At 34.8% G+C, this 20,208-nt stretch overlaps 2 protein-coding genes across 4 annotated transcripts; one reads left to right on the forward strand and one right to left on the reverse strand.

Annotated features, from left to right (window-relative positions):
* The first annotated feature begins 155 nt into the window (after positions 1–155).
* LOC148174702 (sialin-like) lies at positions 156–1,755 on the forward strand. The gene is made up of 3 exons (XM_088036587.1): positions 156–257; positions 302–1,156; positions 1,209–1,755. The coding sequence occupies exons 1-3, from the start codon at positions 245–247 to the stop codon at positions 1,712–1,714; spliced, it is 1,374 nt and encodes a 457-aa protein (XP_087892713.1). The 5' UTR covers positions 156–244; the 3' UTR covers positions 1,715–1,755.
* A 705-nt stretch (positions 1,756–2,460) lies between these two features.
* On the reverse strand, positions 2,461–10,534 carry LOC148174703 (uncharacterized). 3 transcript variants are annotated; one of them, XM_088037265.1, is made up of 8 exons: positions 10,445–10,534; positions 5,974–6,137; positions 3,858–4,055; positions 3,645–3,810; positions 3,440–3,600; positions 3,166–3,381; positions 2,947–3,118; positions 2,461–2,900 (listed from the first exon to the last, which is right to left on the reverse strand). In XM_088037265.1, the coding sequence occupies exons 2-8, from the start codon at positions 6,035–6,037 to the stop codon at positions 2,690–2,692; spliced, it is 1,188 nt and encodes a 395-aa protein (XP_087893391.1). In that variant the 5' UTR covers positions 6,038–6,137; positions 10,445–10,534; the 3' UTR covers positions 2,461–2,689. The 3 variants fall into 3 exon arrangements, with proteins under 3 accessions (XP_087893391.1, XP_087893392.1, XP_087893393.1); XM_088037266.1 differs by lacking the exon at positions 10,445–10,534 and adding an exon at positions 6,262–6,550 and having other exon boundaries at positions 5,974–6,124; XM_088037267.1 differs by lacking the exon at positions 10,445–10,534 and having other exon boundaries at positions 2,947–3,115; positions 5,974–6,255.
* Positions 10,535–20,208: the final 9,674 nt, after the last annotated feature.

Here is a 20,208-nt window from a genome sequence, read left to right on the forward strand (position 1 = left end):
AAGTTTTACAATTACGAATAAAGTGTTTGAATTAGTGCAAAATTATAGAAGAAATCTTTTGACGTCGCGTCGGCAAGTTGCTGGTAATGTTATTACTAAACCACCAACAATAGAACAGATTAACGAACAAATAGCAGTTCCTTACGAGATAGTTGCAAATCTATTGTACTTTTAGGATGTGTAAAGTGATGTACATCGTGTTGGAGCTAATGTAACAATTTACGTTCAAGTTTTAACAACAACCATGTCGAAATCAGGTAACCAGGAATGCCTAATCCAAAGATCTTTGAATTTGTTGTAGAATTCCTAACCCGCCGACGAGTGCTAACTCTGATGGTGTTCTTTGGCTTTATGATCCACCACATGCTCCGAGTCAACATTTCAATAGCAATAGTTGAAATGGTAACAAGAAACGCCTCGAATTCGAGTGACGGTGTCCCCCATTACCACTGGAACGAAGCGGAGAAAAACGACATCCTGGGATACTTCTTTTGGGGCTACGTTTTAACCCAAATTCCCGGAGGACGCTTTTCCGAAAAATTCGGCACCAAAATAGTAGTAGGAATCGGAATCACAACCGCTAGTATCTTAACACTGCTCACCCCAATCGCCCCTCAGTTAGGTCATGGGTGGTTGGTATTCCTTCGATTTTTTCTGGGAGTGTCTATGGGCATCCACTGGCCGTCCACAGGCCCACTAGCTGCGAAATGGATCGCACCGGAGAACATATCAACGTTTATGTCGCATATGACCGCGAGCTCTTTAGGAGTTGCGATAACTTTACCTGTTTGCGGGTATTTAATCGCGTACTGTGGGTGGCCGAGCGTTTTCTATGTCTCTGGAAGTATAGCAGTGACCTGGTCTCTGTTGTGGTTTTATTTAGTTTACGATTCACCTGAGGAACACCCTAGAATCAGTGTGGAAGAGAAACAAAAAATTATGCTGGAACTGCGGACTGAAAAGTCCGGGGGGAAAGAACCTACGACTCCATGGAAGAAAATATTGATGTCGGGACCAGTATGGGCTATCATAGTGGGCAACTCCTGTGCCGCGTGTGTATTTTTTATAGCTTTCATCCAATTGCCCACGTATATGAGCCAAATTCTTCATTTCAACATCAAAGAAAATGGATGGTTTTCCAGTTTTCCCTACCTAGGTAAAGATCTAATTACACTAATCAAACTTTCGATTTATTCTTGAATTTTCAGTCCGATATTTAATGTCGATATCATCCGCCATAGCCGCGGACAAACTAATTCGCTCAAAAAAATTCTCAATCACCACCATAAGAAAATTCTTTACAGCTTCGTTGTTTTTTGGAACGAGCCTTCTCTTTACTATTCAAGCATTCTGGGGTCATCTAGGATCAATCTCTATTATGGTTTTCTCCGGCTCTTTAGGTTTCATGGGTTTTGCTACACCAGGGATCTACGCAAATCCCGTTGATATTGCCCCATCATACTCAGGAACAATCTTCGGAATCAGTCAAGTTCCAGGATGCATTTTTGGTTTTCTCACCACAAAAATTGTGGCTTACGTAACACGAGAAAGACAAGATTTTGAACAATGGTCGTACATTTTTTGGATGTTGGTAGCAGTGAATTTATTTGCGGGTGTATTCTGTCTTTTGTTCATTTCCGGAAAGGAGCAAAGTTGGAGTGTTAACACAAAAGGCAAAGAAATGCAGGAACTGAATAGTACAGAGCTGGAATAAGGCAAATTAATGTTAATAAAATTTTTGTGAACGAAATGATGTTATTTCACGAAAACGATGTTTTATATTTTTAAGTTTACATCGATTGAAAGAGCATCGCGAAATCTGTCAACTTTTCGAAGTTTTAAACCACCATAACTTAGTTATTTGTTTTTGTTTCTGGGTTTTGAGCTCGGATTTGAAATCTACGTGAAATTCTGCGTAAAATGAACGCTAATAACGCAAATTTGCTTGAAAATTAAAGTTCATAGTAATCGAGTCGAATTAATTCCATCAAATGAACTCCTGCTTACAGTTACTGTGTCAAGTTTCACAACACAGTGCCAATGTACTTTTAGTGCGCGAGATAATCAAATGTCGTGTGAGTGGTTCCTGTTTCTCGAGGGGGATGCAATGGTTGGAGCGCGACGATACGGCTTAGGGATCAGGATTAAAGGGTAAGTTAAGTGCTAGCATAAAATTGTTGGTCAAATTTTTTATAAAAAATTTCTCTTGCAGAACAAGGTCGGATTTTTCCTTTCGGGTGACGGAACTTGAACGACGATGGACTTCGCGATGGGATGTTAGTACATCAATCAATAAATTATAATTTGAAATTAATTATTTATTAATGTAGATCGTACAATTAAAAAGAAATAAAACCCAAGTTTGCTTCAAAAATTAGCGAGAAATCGACTGCAGAAGTTTGTCAGTTTTAGCCAGCCTGCGTGGCGGGCAACCAGCAATACAACCACCAATTCAAACAATTTCAGCAAAAAATATTTTATTTCTAATATTCTAATTCTACGATACAAACTATTAAACATATGAAAATAAATACTATTTAAATAATCGGCAGTCACTAAATTACGTGCACAGACTAAGCAGTTTAACATCTACGCCTACAATTATTATTATAAAAACGTTTAATTCAACGGGAATTGACTGATTGAACACATTAAAACTTTCGCAGTCCTCATCGTGCATCGTGCACTCTCAATTAAAAACATATTTGTCGGTAACTTCATTGTTATTGTAAGGCGTTTCCGACGTCCCAACTTCCGTTTTCTTCTTCTTATTAACATCTTCCATGGCAATGACAACAGTGGCATCGGGTCTCGGTGGCTCCTTATTGTACTTGACCACACTCTTCGACTTCGCCTGACAGATATAATGTTTCTCTTCCATCCGACTCTTCGAATTCCACCTACAACACCAAATTACCACACAAATCTCCGCAACGCGCCTCTTACAAATTATCAAACTGCGGATCCAACGTGATACAATGATGAGTGTTATTTTTGCCCCCAACTAACGCTTCTTTGGCGAAATTCTTGTACCGGATGACGTGTCCACTCATCGCCCATTTCCACTTTTTCTGCTTCCAATCGTAAATTCCACCCAGCCAACGCTCGTGTTTTTCTGCTGGAAACATTCTCATCACGCAATAGAAGACAATAACAATCAAGTACCTGTAAAAGTTCCCTTGAGGAAACCGCGGAGGATGTTGTCTTGCATTTTCGTAGAGATGACTGCGAGTTTGGTCTTGTTGTCTCTGCAGGCCCAGTACGCGTTGCTCCAACTCAGTTTCTCCGTGCTGAAGAAGTAGCACTTCCGACCGACGAGAATCATGTGCGCTGGACATACGAACGTTGCCAAGTGGTAGTTGGGCTTGACTCGTTTCTTCACTAAATTCATATACAGGGTGATTGAAATTATAATACTGTGGGTTCCTTTTTTAGTTACCTAAGTACCCAGGGGCTGTTTTCCCGACTCTCTGCCCCAAACAAAGCTCTTTGTTGCTGTTGGTGAGGTTGGAGCACTTACTTCTTGTCGTTTTCTTCTTGCCCAGAACTCGCCGCTGGCAGATGTAGCGCTTTTCTTCGACGCAGCTCCTAGCTGCCCATCTAAAACTCCCATTATTGTCTTGTTTTGTTGCAATCATACTTACTTATTTTGGCGCTGCGGATCCAGAATGATGCAATGCCACGCCCAGCCGGGATCGCCGGCGTTCATTCTGGAAAAGCCGTGGAAATTCAGGGTCTTCCCGTTTTCCCCCCACACCCATTTCGCTTCCTTTTCATTGAATCTGCCACCTAACCATCGCTCGTACCTACCTAAACCAAAAAATCGAGTGAAGTGAGCGCGGTGGGTTAGTACTAACCATAAACGCTTCTATTGAGGAACTTCCTCAGTCCCATTTCTTGTTGAGACCTCGTCACCATCGCCAAGCTGCTGTTGAGGCTTTTACAGTCAAAATGCGCGTCATGCCAAGTCGCTTCGTTCTTGCTGAAGTAGTAGCATTTCTTTCCGATCGCCACAAATTTCTTCGGGCAAACGTAGTTGGATTGACTTAGACATTCTGCAATAAAAGATCCAAATTTTTATCTAGGCTACGGGTATTTTTATCTGAGTCAAGGTTGCAGTTGATGCGTGAAATTGAGAGAATTTTAACTCTGACATAATAAAGAGCAGAGATTCTAAATCACCATAAAATGACTCCGATTTTAATCCTTTTGGTGTAAACAACACTGACAGGAGATTAACACACCGTAATCTCGAGCAATTTCTGGCATAAGTGGAATAACTTATCGCTCAATAGTTACAGATTTATTTTACATGTTTGTTGATGTTTATTGTTGCTTCTGTTTCATTTAAAGATTTTTTTGTTTAGTTAACACGCCGAAAATAGTTTTGGGAATGACGGATGTGTGTTTATGCATTGTTTTGCATTCCAGTTTATTTGAAGAAATGTATAATAAAATAAATAAGAGAATCTTATTAAAATTTAATCTCTGTCTGTAGAAAAATTCTTGCAAATTTATGAACACAGACATTATTATTTTTATTACAATTTAATGAATCACAATTTCGTTCTTCAATGAAGACCTTGACGGTCAGATTTCAATTATTTCGTCTGCGATACATTCATTAAATGCTGTAAGAACATAATAAAAACGTCAAGTTGGTTGGAAATTACAGTGATTACGAACATTTACTGCTTCTGGTGAAAATATTACACTTCACACTTCCTAAAAAGTGTGACTAATAAAAAAACTCTACCTTGTGTTTGCTTAATTATAGCACTAGTCAACAAACTTTGGAAAAAATGGCCTCGATCAGGTCCGGATTCAGAGATATTGTTGAAAAATTAGTTGTGTACAAAAATTTATTAACTTCACTTTTTCTTGGAAACTGTCAAAGTTATGGGGTTGATCGACAAGGTTTTTGAAAGCTCATTTAATAAGGTTTTCAACCATATGTAAAACTTATTGCTGAGGTAAATAGTTTTCTTGATATTTTTGCAAAACTGATCTCATGTCCCAAAAAAAATTTTTGATTTATCTTTGAAATAAAAATTTCCAAAATTTGACTCGTTTGCTCTATAATTTTGCAATTTGACACAGTTACTAACTAGGTCTAAATTAGTAACCTCCCTAAATTTGACTGCTGTGGCGGTAAAATTAGCAGAGTTACAACCCTTAACATATTTTGTCCGAAATTTTTGGCTCATCTTCAAAATAAAAGTTTCCAAAATTTGTGTCTTCCGAATTATAATTTTGCAATTTAGCACAGTTATTAGTCAAGCCTAAATTAGCAACATTCCCAAATTTTATTGCTGTAGCATTAAAGTTACCAGAGTTACAATTTTTAGTATTTTATTTTTGGTAATTTTCTGTTCATTTTTTGTTCATCTCTAGATTAAAAGTTTCCAAAATTTGTTTCTTTGACTTACAATTTTACAATTTAACAGTAAATAAATAACAACAAATTAGTAACCTCCCATAATTTGATTGCTGTGGCGTTGAAATTACTAGAGTTACAACCCTTAACTTTTTTTTCAGCAGTTTTTGACTCATCTTTAAAATACAAATTCTCAAAATTTGTATTTTCTGAACTAAAATTTTGCAATTTAGCACAGGTTACAAGCAGGTCTAAATTAGTAACGTCCCTAAATTTCATTACTGTAGCAATAAAACTGCCAGAGTTACAAGTTTAATAATTTTTAATAATTTCGAAACTTGGAAAACTTTAATATCCAAGGCGTTAAGAAACCTCATGTTTAGTATTGTTTTCAATGTGCAGTATTTTTAGTAAGCAACAAACATAAAGTGCTTATTTACAATAATTAATGAAAGACCATTCCTTGCCAATTTCCAAATGATTTACAGTTACACTTAAAAAATGTATAGTTTCACTACACACCAAAAATAAATCTCCTTAACTATCCAATAACCTTGCCGATTCCCTCTAATTAAAAAAAAATCACCTTTACATACCTGAAACGACAACCACCAGCACGAAAACGACGCCGACGACGCCACCGCCACTAAAATTCAACATTTCACACTTCTTCCGTCTTTTTCAAATTACCACACATGTTTAATTAAAAACGGTAAGTTTTCACAGTTACATTCACAAACGACACGACTGAAAAAAAAATCTGCAGAGATAAGACAACACTATCTCGTTACATGATAGGATTCTTTGTCGAAATGCAACACCACGACTTGCACCGACAACGTTCTGTTGATTGCAGGATTTTAAATGAGAGTAGAATGTCTTACCGAGTTGCGCCACTTAGGGAACCCAAAGGCGGTCTTGGGGAGACTATGGGACTATTTTAGTCATCGCGAAATGGGGAAATAATACGTAAAATCACTTCAGAGGCCTTGAAATACGTTATTTTCGTTTAACGACTTCTTGTCTGCTACTACTAAATGCTTTTCGCTTTTCTTTCTCTTATTTGCGTCTGCGACAATGGAGGAAAGTACACAAATTTTAAATTTAGACAGTGCAGCTGCAGAAAGCCGAAATATTCTTTTATGAGACGTTTTAATAGCACTTAAAGAACCACTTACGAGGCACGAATTTGATTAAAACTCATCAAAAATTTCAACAACGTTTGGGGAAACGCTGCGCGCGAGAACTATTTCCGCCAGAAAAAAAGAAAGTGAATAGGCGCTAATTAAAATATTTCGGTGCGTACTAAAAAAACTAAGAAATTAATTAAACTCCCGTTAGATTGGTAGAATTGTTTCCGAGAAGGCTCCAGATCAATCAAAACCAGGTGCATAGTCGACAACTCTCTAAGCAATTACCTACTTTTTTATTATTACTTTCAGACCCAAAACGTAATTGCATTTACGTAATGACCCTTTTAATTGTGTAATACGTTTTATGTTTACTAATAAAATTTATTTATAAGATTTTACAACTCAGACAGACAAACATACGCGAGGAAATTCAGGTCCGAGTAAAATAGATTAGCTTCTGGCAAGTTTCGTGATTAATTGTTGGATCATTGCGAATATGATTATTGTAATTATGTGTTTGCGCTGAATGCTTTATGGCTGTTGCTGGAAGTGGAGGATTTACGACTTTGCAGGTGTTATTTTCGACGAATTCAACTGAATTTTCACTTTTGGTGACATTTCTTGAGATTGGGAAACTGTAACTGGTAATTACGCACTTTTATCTCGACAGAAGATTGGAGATAATAATGGAAATTGACGCCGCATTTCGTCATCTTTATTTTAAATTAGTTTATCTTCCAGAAATTAGACTTTGGTGTTAACAATCCCATTAATTTTCATTAAAAAATTGATTATCAATCGCTTATTAATTGTCCGTGATAACGTCAACTTTACTACTGTTTTGAATTATTTATCGTTCATTCGCGCCATCTCACAATTAACATAATCAATTAAAAATAACAAAATTTTTTTCTACGAGCAGTTTATTGGTAATTTTGACATCATTAGTTTGCTTAGCTCACGTTGACAAATATCTACAGGTGATGGTAAATACACTCACGTTCTTTTATAAAATTATAATAAATATTAAAATTTAAATATGGGCATAAGTACTTTAAACTTTATTAAAAAAAGTTGAAAATTGTTGGTTCGTTCTAAAGTAAAAGTTTCTAAAATCTCTATTTCTCGTTCTAAAAATTTGTGCTTTGGTACAGTTAACGAACACTGTAAGGATAGTCACCTGCTCAAATTTCAACGTCATAACTTAAAAACTGACAAAGATACAAATTTTAATGAAAAAGGTTGTATTTCTAAAACTTCTATTTTTTGTTCTAAAATTTTGTGCTTTGGTGCAGTTAATAAACACTTTAGAAGAAGAAATTTCCATAAATTTTATCGTCATACCTTAAAAATTAACAAAGATACGAATTTTAATAAAAAAAAGTTGAAAATTTTTGGTTCGTCTTAAAATAAAAAATTCTAAAATCTCTATTTTTTGTTCTAAAATTTTGTGCTTTGGTGCAATTAATAAACACTTTAGAAGAAGAAATTTCCATAAATTTCATCGTCATAACTTAAAAATTAACAAAGATACGAATTTTATTAAAAAAAAGTTGAAAATGTTTGGTTCGTTTTAAAATAAAAAAATTTAAAATCTCCATTTCTTGTTCTAAAATTTTGTGCTTTGGTGCAATTAATGAACACTGTTGAAATAGTGACCTCGAAAAATTTCATCGCTATAACATAAAAACTAACAAAGATACGAATTTTATTAAAAAAAAGTTTAAAATATTTAATATATTTTATATATATTTTTATTCATATAATAAATAAATATTTGCTTTTTAAAATTGGAGGGTGCAAGACTTTTGAACGTCAGTGTATTTATTTTACGATTAACATAATCAATTAAAAAAACAAAATTTCTTTCTACAAGCATTTTATTAGTAACTTTGACATCATTATCTTGGCCTAGCCCACGTTGACAAATATCTACAGGTGATGGTAAATAATAACAAGATGACGTTATGATTACATGAGCGAGCTGCACCCACTTCTTAAGAAAAGCGCCGCAATTCTTCAGAAACAACAATATCGAGATGAAATTAATTCAGTACAAGACGTATCGATGGTGAAATCTCTTTACTTGTCAATTGTTTGAACAAATATGGATAATTAATGTTACGGTGCTTCCAAACCGAACCTTCTCTACTAACTCAATTAAATGCAGCAGCGAGGTCTTTTGAGTATTGAGGATTTTACTGACGCACGTCGGATAAACAAACAAGTTGACACTAAATCTGAAAAAGCGGAGTTTTGCAAATAAATATTTCATAAAAAGAAGTGATTTCGTCCGTCAGCAGCAAGGTCGTCGTCTATTCCCGATTTGCATACCCAAACACTAAAACTTATCGCTAAAATTGGAAGTTAGTTTACGATATCTGTGGCTCTAGTTTAGTTCAAGCAAAAATTCGATCTGATTGAAAACAGTGCACTGAGTGATTTCCGCCTGACCCAAATTCGTGTACTCGAAATTTAAAATTGTATTCAGGCTACAGATGTGGCTAAATATTGGACAATTTAGTATTGTACATCGGTTATGCTAATGTGTAACTTTACCATCACCTCTAATTTTAAAACTTCAACGGCTATAAATTAACTAACTATAAAAACTGATCAAAAGATATTCTCCTCTCCTTCAGGGTCATTTTTCTGGGATCTTTTTTATACTGTGCAAGACTGAACTTTCAGTTAATTTAAATTGAGCGTTTATTGTGCTGAAAATGACAAATTTGAACAGTTTTAGTGTCCACGATTTACCATCCGTGAAATTAAAACCAATTTTTAACATTAAGAGTTTATTATTGAAACTTGGACAATAGCGAATAGATTGAGTAAAAATGCTTGAATTTATTGCATATTGAAACTAATTTATCGAAAGGCAACATTCTTGGCCTCCAATTGATAATGCATTTTTAACATTTGCATGACGACAATCTTCACCGAAATGTTACTAAATTACCAACAATAAACATTTCAAACGTGATTACATTATCCTATTGAAGAAAAATATATTTACCAAGTAGCTCAAATTAAATTTTATTATCCCATTGTTTTGCAATATTTGAGACCATGAAAACCAACATTGATCTAGTCAGGAGTGAACGCGTACGAAGATTTATGACGTAGTTGTATTTTATTTAATCGACGTTTATAATATATATGTATTCCTTTTGGTGATATTTTTCTTCACTGGGTACAATAATTGTTTGCATACTTCGTGCAGGTGTGCTAATTACCATAAACAGAATTATCCATAATTTATGTTTAATTTGCTACCGGTGACACAGTCCTATTATTCGCAAATCAATTGATCTTATCCAAGCAAAAATGCATAGAAATTGACATTGCATTGTAAACTATGAACTAATCAGTCGTTCGGAAACTAAATACGCGCAATTATGTAACATTGATAGACCGATTTTTCGTTTATCAATGAAACTGAACCGACAGCCTCCACTCAAAATATCACGTGTTTGAAATTACGCTATTAATAGTGCATTTTTCACTTCATCTATCGCATTTTGTCGTTTGCTTGAACGAAACTTCCTCTTTGGTATCAAATGATTTCCGAGCGCGTTCTTCAAACTCCTGCGAGTAAATTGTGCGTGACAGCCGCAAGTTTTTCAATAATGTCGCGGAAGTCTTAACCGATGATTAAAGTGGCACGCCTTCTCCACTCGGATTCAATAGACGTCTCGTTATGTTTACATGTAATGACTGGAAATTCTGATCATCAACGTGCAAAACAAGCAATGAACATGCGAGGCCTGTCTGCTGTGGGCACCGAGAATCACAATTAACAGTTTTATTGGGATTTTCTCTGGGTATCAAAGATTCTAGAAATTGTTGTCAAACTTTATCTCACCGACATTCCCAGTTCGATCATTCGATTCTCATTTAAAATTCGCACACTGATCGGAAATTTGTTAACCTTGACTCCGAATCTATAAAACAGTTCCATTTAAGTCGAATCAAAGAGGTGCAACAATGAAAATTCGTCCGGAACGTCGCACAATTACCACTCCGCCAAGATGTGAATGACACTTTTTTGTGAACAATGTACGGAGAAACTCGGCTCAAAAGCGCGAAACACGCGTTGTTTGCCCTCACTTGCCGGTGACTGACAATATCTTCTCGACTCTGGTCGAGGCTATATTTTAATTAACAATTAGGATTGTTGTGAGGAGATTAACATAATATATGAAAGAATCTGAGCGGTCTGCGGACCGGCGGAATTATAAAGGTCAGTGATTTTAAGAATTCGAGATTGTGGATTTTATGGGCGCCGAGATAACGAAGATACATTCTAATGCGGGACATAAATCTTGTCTTTAGTGCGTATTAGAAGTCGCGTTTTTAACAGGATTCTGTTCCAGAAATTTGTTATCAACAAGGGACAGAATTGTGTTTTTTTTTATTATGTAGATTTATCGAAATTCGAAAAAAGAAATGTGATTACTGCGTCATCTCTCGGACAAAGTGTGAAGCTTTGTGAAAAAATTACAGTTTTCTGTTCAATGTGCGTGTTTGTTTAAAATTGTGCAGAATTATAAACATTTTAACATCGTAAAAGGCAAAACGACCTAAATTTTACACTGAGAATTAGGCCACAAATTTGTAAGCAAAACTAAAACGAGTTTGGTTACTAAAGTACAACTATTTTCCACTAGACGTCGCACCAAAACTTGTCAACGCGAATAATCACACTTCATTCTAAATTCCTTTTGATTTCTTTCGATTCGAGTTTTTGGCTTTTCTTTATATTTTCCTTAAATTTTGTTTAAAGCCGTTTAAATTTTCTTCCAATTTTATAATTTTTTTATCCTGAAAATACTTTTCTTTTGAAATAATTTTTTGATTTTCTGATTAGATTTCCTTAAATTCGACTTTTTGAACGCTCTAGATTGCCTATTGATTTCTGTTGCATTTTTTTCTCAGATTCTGCTTAATTTTCGAAATTATCTTTGAGTTTTCTAGATTTTATCTTGATTTTATTTTGAAACTGTTTAGATTTTTCTTTATTTTATTTTTTAGATTTTTTTAGTTATCTGTACGTGAAAAATTTAAACAGTTTTAGAATCTGCGAGAATTTTTGAGTTAAATGAGCACCCATAACTTGAGTTTGCTTTACAAATAAATGAGAAATTGACAGAATTCAGTTTTCAGAGGATCTTTTCGGGGTAATTTTTAACAATTTTTTTTGGTGCGAAACTGACGTTTAATATTTTTAAATTACGCATCAATCGAAAGAGCATCTCGAGCTCTATCAACTGGCTAAATCCTAAATCAGTAGCTCAAGTGATTTACGAATGGCGGTCAAAAAAACAAAAATTCAAAATTTTTCATGCTTTTTTTCAAAACTTTTTTAAAAATTTCCGAAATTCTTTACTAAAATTCGTAATTTTCGTAATTTTAGTGCTACAGCTACGAAATTAGGGAAAGTTACTATTTTTAAGTCGTACATTAATTCTACCAAATTGCAAAAAGTAAGGGCAAAAGGCACAAATTTTAGAAATTTTTATTTTAAGACAAAGCAAAAATTTTCGACTCCTTCACTAAAATTTGTAATTTCGGTAATTTTAGAGCTACAGCTACGAAATTTGGAGAACTTACCATTTTTGAGTCGTGTATTAACTCTACCAGATTGCAAAAGTTTAAGGCGAAAATCACAAATTTTAGAAGTTTTTATTTTGAAGAAAAAGCAAAAATTTTCAAAATCCTTCACTAAAATTCGTTATTTTCGTAATTTTAGTGCTACAGCTACGAAATAAAAGGACATTTCTATTTTTAAGTCGTACATTAACTCTATCAAATTGGAAATATTTAGGGCAAAAGACACAATTTTCATTTTGAGGAGGAAGCAAAAAATTTCGAAATCTTTAACTAAAATTCGTAATTTGTGTAATTTTAGTGCTACAGCTACGAAAGTTGGAAAACTTACTTTGTTTGAATCGTTTATTAACTCTACGAAACTGCAAACGTTCAGGACGAAATGCACAAATTTTAGAAATTTTCGTTTTGAGGAGGAAACAAAAATTTCCGAAATCCTTTACTAAAATTCGTAATTTGTGTAATTTTACGACTATCAAATTTTAGGTGTCTGACAGCGGATTCTAAACAACAAAACCGCCAGAAAAACGATTGCAAAGACCGCATTTTTCTATCTGCGCTAATTTACAATCCAAAACTTTCATCGCTTCTAGTTCAATTATTTGTGGACGTATGTACGTAAAAAATTCGCAGTTTTTGGATTCTGCTTTAAATGAGTACCAGTAACTTACATTTGCTTTGCAAATAGGCGAGATATTGACCAAAACAAAACAAAATTTACGTACGAAATGTCGAGTGGGAAATTTTAAAGTTCACGTTTTTGATTTGTTTTTTGATTCGATTTATTGAATTTAAATTTGAAAGTTCGGGAGAGCAGGAAAAAAATAAAACTCCCTAGCTTCAGCAATCCCGGTGTGTTGGATTGCCTGTACTGATTTTTCACCAAGAATAACAAAAAGAAAATCCACCAAACTAAACTTCTAAATCGTTTTCATTTGATATTCATATGTTGATGTGAAGAGTTCTTCAAAAGGGCAGCAGTGCCGATCAACCCCAATCGTTTGTCTGTAGCATCAGCGATCCGCGTGCAAATCAAATAAAGCCCCCCAACTAATAACACATATCTATTTGTCAAATATATTAGTCTCATAAGGGGGTCGTCGGTAATGTCGAGGGCTTCCGTATTATTTAGTCCTTCATCCTAATCTGATATAAATTGCAATGATAGCCCTTTACTTCCCATCCCTTCGCATATTGAACATCAAAAGTGCGTGAAATTTCAACAGCCACTTAACCGTTGCCTCCGCTTTTACTTTTCATTCGATAAATCAATTCTTCGTGTGTGCTTTGTAAAGTCATTCCATAAAAAATTAACTGCTCGGTCGTAAAATCCCTCCCAAAAGAGCCGATGTGAAATTTAATCATAATTTTTCATTTTCGCAATATTCCTAATTAAAGGTATCGAAGAAGGGGATGCACACGCACACGTGCAATAATATGTCAAGAGGAGATATTAAAAGTCATCGTTTGTTCCGATAAAAGGACGACCCTGACCGTGTCCTTTATTCGCTTTTATTAAACTCCTCCCCAACGCATTATACTGTTTGAACATTTATTAGTTAGGGTGACCACTTGGCTATGATTAAACCAGAAGTGGGATCGGAATTTTAATACATGTCAAGGGAAATTGATGCTTTCAACAGGATCCGGGACCGGAACATTATGCCGACACGGAAATTCTTCACTTTTTTGCACTTGCTAACGTTATTTATGGGCGTGGACGGATTTTATCGTCCTAACCACCATAAATTCTCTCGTAAAATTTCAATATGTAACTAATTTGTTTATATAAGGTGCAAACTGAATTTGAGCCTCCATAATTGAGCCACGGAGCGATAGAGCGCCGTTTATGCAAATCTCCAGCAGATGGTTGTCCACATACCGCCTTCACACAATTTCCATATACGTTAAAGAGGCATGAAGTAAGTAGCGCGGAATGTCGGTCCGAAACTAGATAATCCGACGAAATTAGTACTAGTAGGCATTTTAAGAATTAGTTTAACAACAAGGCCACCCACCGTGTTCCGTTCGCTTTCGTCCACCGTTTCCTTATCTTTATGGCTCGTACGGGACCGAAGAACAGATAACTTTAATATACTGGATGGGTGCTCTTCTCGGTTTTAATTTGGACCGTCGCTGGTGTTTCCACTCGTTTATGATCCCGATGACACAAATAGGCACGATTTCTGAAAACGCTAACGAGACGGGTTAATATATTGCCGGCAGTTTCGCTACCTGGAAAAGTACCGGAGCATTTCAAATTTCGCGGCTCTGTTTGAAGAGAATGCCGTTAATGTTGTCACATTTTTTAAAATAACACTTCGATTTGTGGACAAGTCTATAATCGGCCTTTTCTCAAATGAATCTAAATAAAAACATTAAATCTATCCTGTTGTTTTGAGGAATCTCTAAAACTAGAAGAAGTTCTTCAAGAAAATGAATACCATGAAAAAGAATTTGCAGGAGGTTAATTTCATAAGTTGCTGTAAAATTTCGTGGATTAAGTTTACTCAAGTTTTATGTTTCGACTGTAGTGCACAAAAAAATAAAATTCTTGAAATTTTTAAAAATACTCTTATATTTCAAAAACGGTAACTCCTCGATTTCCTTAATTAAAATTCGTAATTTTCGTAACTTTAGTGTTACAGCTACGGAATTAGGAGAAGTTACTAGTTTTGAGTCGAACATTAATTCTACCAAACTGCAAAAATTTAGGGCAAAAGACACACTTTTAGAAATTTTTATTTTGAGAAACCCAAAAATTTCCGAAATTCTTCACTAAAATTCGTAATTTTCGTAATTTTAGTGCTACAGCTACAAAATTTGGGGAAATTACTATCTATGCGTCGCGTATTAGCTCTACCAAATTGTAAAAATGTATGGCAAAAAGCACAAATTTTAGAAATTTTTATTTTGACGTGAGCAAGAATTTCAAAAATCCTTAACTAATATTTGTAATTTTCGTAATTTTAATGCTACAGCTACAAAATTTGGGGAATTTACTATTTTCGAATCGCGTATTAATTCTACCAAATTCCAAAATGTTAGGGCAAAGGGCATAAACTTTGGAAATTTTCATTTTGAGGAGGAAGCAAAAAATTCCGACATCTTCCATTAAAATTTGTAATTTTGATAATTTTAGAGCTATAGCTACGAAATTTGGAGAACTTACCATTTTTGAGTCCTGTATTCATTCTACCAGATTGCAAAAGTTTAAGGCAGAAAGCACAAATTTTAGAAGTTTTTATTTTAAAGAAAAAGCAAAAATTTTCAAAATCCTTCATTAAAATTCGTTATTTTCGTAATTTTAGTCCTAAAGCTACAAAATTAGAAGAAGTTACTATTTTTGAGTCGTACATTAACTCTACCAAATTACAAAAATTTAGGGCGAAAGACTCAATTTTTAGAAATTTTCATTTTGAGGAGGAAGCAAAAAATTCCGATATTCTTTACTGAAATTCGTAATTTTCGTAATTTTGGTGCTACAGCTACGAAATTTGCAGAACTCACTATGTTTGAATCGTGTATTATTAACTCTCTACCAAATTGCAAAAGTTTATGGCGAAAAGCACAAATTTTAGAAATTATGATCTTGAGGAGGAAGCAGACATTTCCGAAATCCTTTACTAAAATTTGTAATTTTGGTAATTTTAGTGCTACAGCTACAAAATTTGGGGAAATTACTATTTTTGAGTCGTATATTAACTCTACTAAATTGCAAAAACTTAGGGCAAAAGGGACAAATTTTAGAAATTTTTATTTTTAGACAAAGCAAAAATTGTCTGGACTAAAGACTAATTAAAGAAACGACGCCACAATTAGATATCTGAATGGGCAATAAATCAGCATGCATCTAAAATTGCCCAGAAAATAACACACAACGGTCGTTATATTCAATTAGTTTTTTCCGCGAAGGTAATTAAACAATTATTGTAATAACGTCGGTACACAAAAGGTCCAGCACACAGATCTCCGATAAACGCCCGTGCCAGCGGCAATAATGAGCACAAGAATATATGATGTAGTGGTAAAAAGCTCAACAAAACTGGTATAAAATTCTTGCACACGCATAGAAAAAGACCACGGCCTCTGAAATAAATGGTCATCAGCATGTTGGAGCGGCCAATGTTTTATAAACACTTTTAAGAGCTATAAATTTATTGGTTTTATTTCGAAGCTCGCTTAATACTAAATCTGTGTCTTTGAAACAGGACTAGAGCTTTGTCGGCCGCCGTGCGGTGCTTGTAACAGTAGCATCCGATTCTTCTGCACGGCGACATAAGGGTGGCTTTACCGGAAAACGGTTGGCATGCTCAGCATTTCTCGCATTTTTTGACTACTGTAAGAATTTCATTTTGATCATAGACGATTTTCATGTTTGCTTAAGGTGGAGTTTGCACCAAGGACGAACTGCAGGAAGTGCTGCGATAACTACGGGTAATTAGTTCCTGTCGCTGCTGCAGAGACTCCATATTTCACTCGATGACCACTTTGGCGGATTCTGCGGTTTCTACCACATCTTCAGGAGATAAAACCGAGTGAATTACGCTCCACCATTTAAAGCCTCTTTTCTTTTAAATGAAACCATTAGAAAACGATGTTAAAAATTCGCGAAAAATCTAAATAATCTCATACCTGCCGCTGTGTAAGGATAAACTAGTAATTCGCACACGCCAAAACCCGTCAAAAATCTCGAAATTGTCCCTAGAGGGCGCTATCGACATGCTTATCACCAATGCCGCACACAGAGTGCTCAATTACTGCATTTTTTGCAGTTGGTAGCACTGTTATCTGTTATGACCAACGCCTGGTCGGTCGGAATCCGAGAAGTATTCCTCAGCCGCCCCGTAATTCCCCCAAATAATTGACACAAAACATCAATAACAATAAATAAAATGTGATTAGTGGCCGAGCGGGCCGTCAAAAGAGCAGGTGAGTGTCACCGAGTTAAGGTCAACCTTGGCTAAGCCAGTAAACTGCTTCTCTTAATTACTACCTATTACACAAACAAACCGGCTTCTTTGATATAAACCGATAACGGAGCGTCTGCCCCGTACGAAATTCACAAAGGGGCGCAAGATAACAGGGAGAATTCCAATACAAGAATGCGTTTGATTAAACCTGGAAGGTCAAAACGAAGACGAAACTGTGTTGAACCAACAAGACACAAATCTAAAAGTGAAGCATTTTCCGGAGGGAACACGAAATCTATCGTGCGATAAGTGGACCACCCTCGGCGACCACTAAAATTTTATCTAGAGCATAAACTCGTAAAATTAAAGTAATTGGTCGGCGACACTGTCGACTCGGAGAAAAAATTCCCACAATCCATTTTTATTAAATTGTTACTGTTGTAAACATAAACTCACGCATTCACTTGGAAATTCTTCGAAATGTCGCGAAATATCTGATAAGCAATCGGAAAGCGCCACATCAAGATAAATGGAAAATTTCACTGGTGCACCGGTGATAAGCGCCGATTTATGGGGCGCTGCTTCTGTGATTCAAACTAAGGGGAAACATAATTCTAATTGTACCTAAATGCTCAAGCGATTTTCTTTTCGTTGTTATTTTAGTGTTTCCGTTGCGTTTTATTACTTAATGGTTTGAAATTCGACATTAATCACTGTGATAAGTCGATGAATTATCGTATTTTTCATGTATTTCAAGTGCGACAAATTACGACGGCCTTCTAGAGTCCTGTCATTTCGCAATGGATAATAAAAAAGGTATTTTGAAAACGCGAAATATTTATTTAAATAGTGCCATCATTGTTTAAATTTATGTTCTTTATGATTGTGATATGCAAGTTTGTACACTTTTTGTATTCAAGGAAAGAATTTTAAAGAGTCTTAATGACTTCGGATTTAAAATCTAGAGCCGATCATACTTAATATTTCTGCTTTTTTGCTGTTTGGACTTTGGTTTTGAATACTCCTTATTTTATTTAAATTGTCCTTTGATCTTTTAAGACAGAAAAAAGTTTCTGACACCTTCCAGTAAAATTTCTAATTTTTGTAATTTTAGTGCTACAGCTACGAAATTTGGAAAACTTACTATTTTTGAGTAGAATCTCTATCAAATTGCAAAAATTTAGGGCAAAGGGCACGAATTTCAGAAATTTTTATTTTAAAGAAGAAAGCAAAATTTTCCCATATCTTCAATTAAAATTCGTAATTTTCGTATTTTAATGCTACAGCTACGAAATTAGGGGAAGTTACTATTTTTAAGTAGTACATTAACTCTACCAAATTGCCAAAATTTAGGGCACAAGGCACAAATTTTAGAAATTTTTATTTTGAAGAGGAAGCAAACATTTTCGATATCCTCAATTAAAATTCGTAATTTTCATAATTTTAGTGCTACAGCTACTAAATTTGGGGAAGTTACTATTCTTGAATCATGTATTAACTCTACCAGATTACAAAAGTTTAGTGCAAAAGTCACAAATTTAAGAAATTTTTATTTTGATAAAGAAGTAAAAAATTTTGAAATCCTCTACTAAAATTTGTAATTTTGGTAATTTTAGAGCTACAGCTACGAAATTTGGAGAACTTACTATTTTTACGTTGTTTATTAACTTTAGCAAATTGCAAAAGTTTAGGGCAAAAGGCAGAAATTTTAAAAAATTTTATATTGAGGAAGAAGCAAAAATTTCCGAAATTCTCCACTAAAATTTGTAATTTTGGTAAATTTAGAACTACAGCTACGAAATAATTTTTGAGTAACGTATTAACTTCACCAAATTGCAAAAATTTAGGGCAAAAGACACAGATTTTAAAAATTTCTATTTTGTTAGTGCTACAACTACGAAATTTGAAGAACTTGCTATGGTTAGTTATTTATTAGCTCTACCAAATTGCAAAAACTTTACGGCAAAGGTCACAAATTTTAGAAATTTTTATTTTTAGACGAAGCAAAAATTTTCGACTCCTTCAATAAAATTCGTAATTTTGGTGATTTTAGTGCTTCGGCTATGAAATTTGGGGAAGTTACTATTTTTGAGTCTATTAGTTCTACCAAATTGCAAAAATTTAGGGCAAAAGGGACAAATTTAAAAAAAATATATTTTGAGGAAGAAAAAATTCCCCCAAAATTTGTAATTTTGGTAATTTAAGAGCTAACGCTACAAAATTTGGAGAACTTACTGTTTTTGAGTCGTGTATTAACTCTACCAAATTTCAAAATCATGAAACGAAAGAGTCAAATTTTAGAAATTTTGAATTCATGACATCATTTGCCAAAAAATCAATATACAACACGAGACCAACGAAATGAAATTGTCTGCGTAGCGGCGAAACGAAAATATTGACAATGTGTTTTTATCGGTTTATTGGCTCCGCGGCAAGTTGTAGTGGCAACTTCAGCATCACATAAGTCACAAACAGTGGGAGCCTTTTGCATGTCCAACAGGACATTAATATGCGTTTAAACAGTCGTTTCTTATATGCGCCTCCGTCGCTTCATCCTTTCTTCATCTCCCGTTCGCATTTCGTGATTTTTTTTCTTTGCCTTTCGGTAAACGTAAATTACTACCACCACACCACGGCAACGGCGGATATTTATTACCTGTACCGCTCTTACAATGCTGAATAATTTATAAGGTGAGATCTGACAAACGCAAATTTTAAAAACTCCAAGAATGTTCCTATTTACCTACTCGAATGTTTTCGTTCTTTCAAACTGTTTTAATCATCTTTCTTGCGAGTTCGGTTTTAATTAAAAATGAGGGAATATTTCGCGTTTTCTTCTAATCAAGGAAATTTTCGAGAATTCTTTTCGACAAGGTGTGACGAATTATTCGTTTTTTTTACTAATTTTTAACAAAGATATGAAAGGTGTGATGGTTGTTATGATAGCGGACACATTTTCGCCGAATTTTTTACTAATTACGAGTTTTGAATAATGCGAGCGTATCGGCACAGAACGCAGCACTAATTTCCTCGAAAATAATTCAGGCAAATCGTAAATCAAGCGCCGGCTTGTTCCAATTTGTAGTGAAACGAAAGTGGGCGATCAAGTGGGTACCTAAATTGGAAACGCATGCATAAAATAAATTAGCAAATGTTTGACCATAGAAAGTAA

This window comes from Gnatocerus cornutus, chromosome 5 (assembly GCF_029298725.1).
Source record: "Gnatocerus cornutus isolate USDA-ARS CGAHR chromosome 5, icGnaCorn1.1, whole genome shotgun sequence".
NCBI lineage: Eukaryota > Metazoa > Arthropoda > Insecta > Coleoptera > Tenebrionidae > Gnatocerus > Gnatocerus cornutus.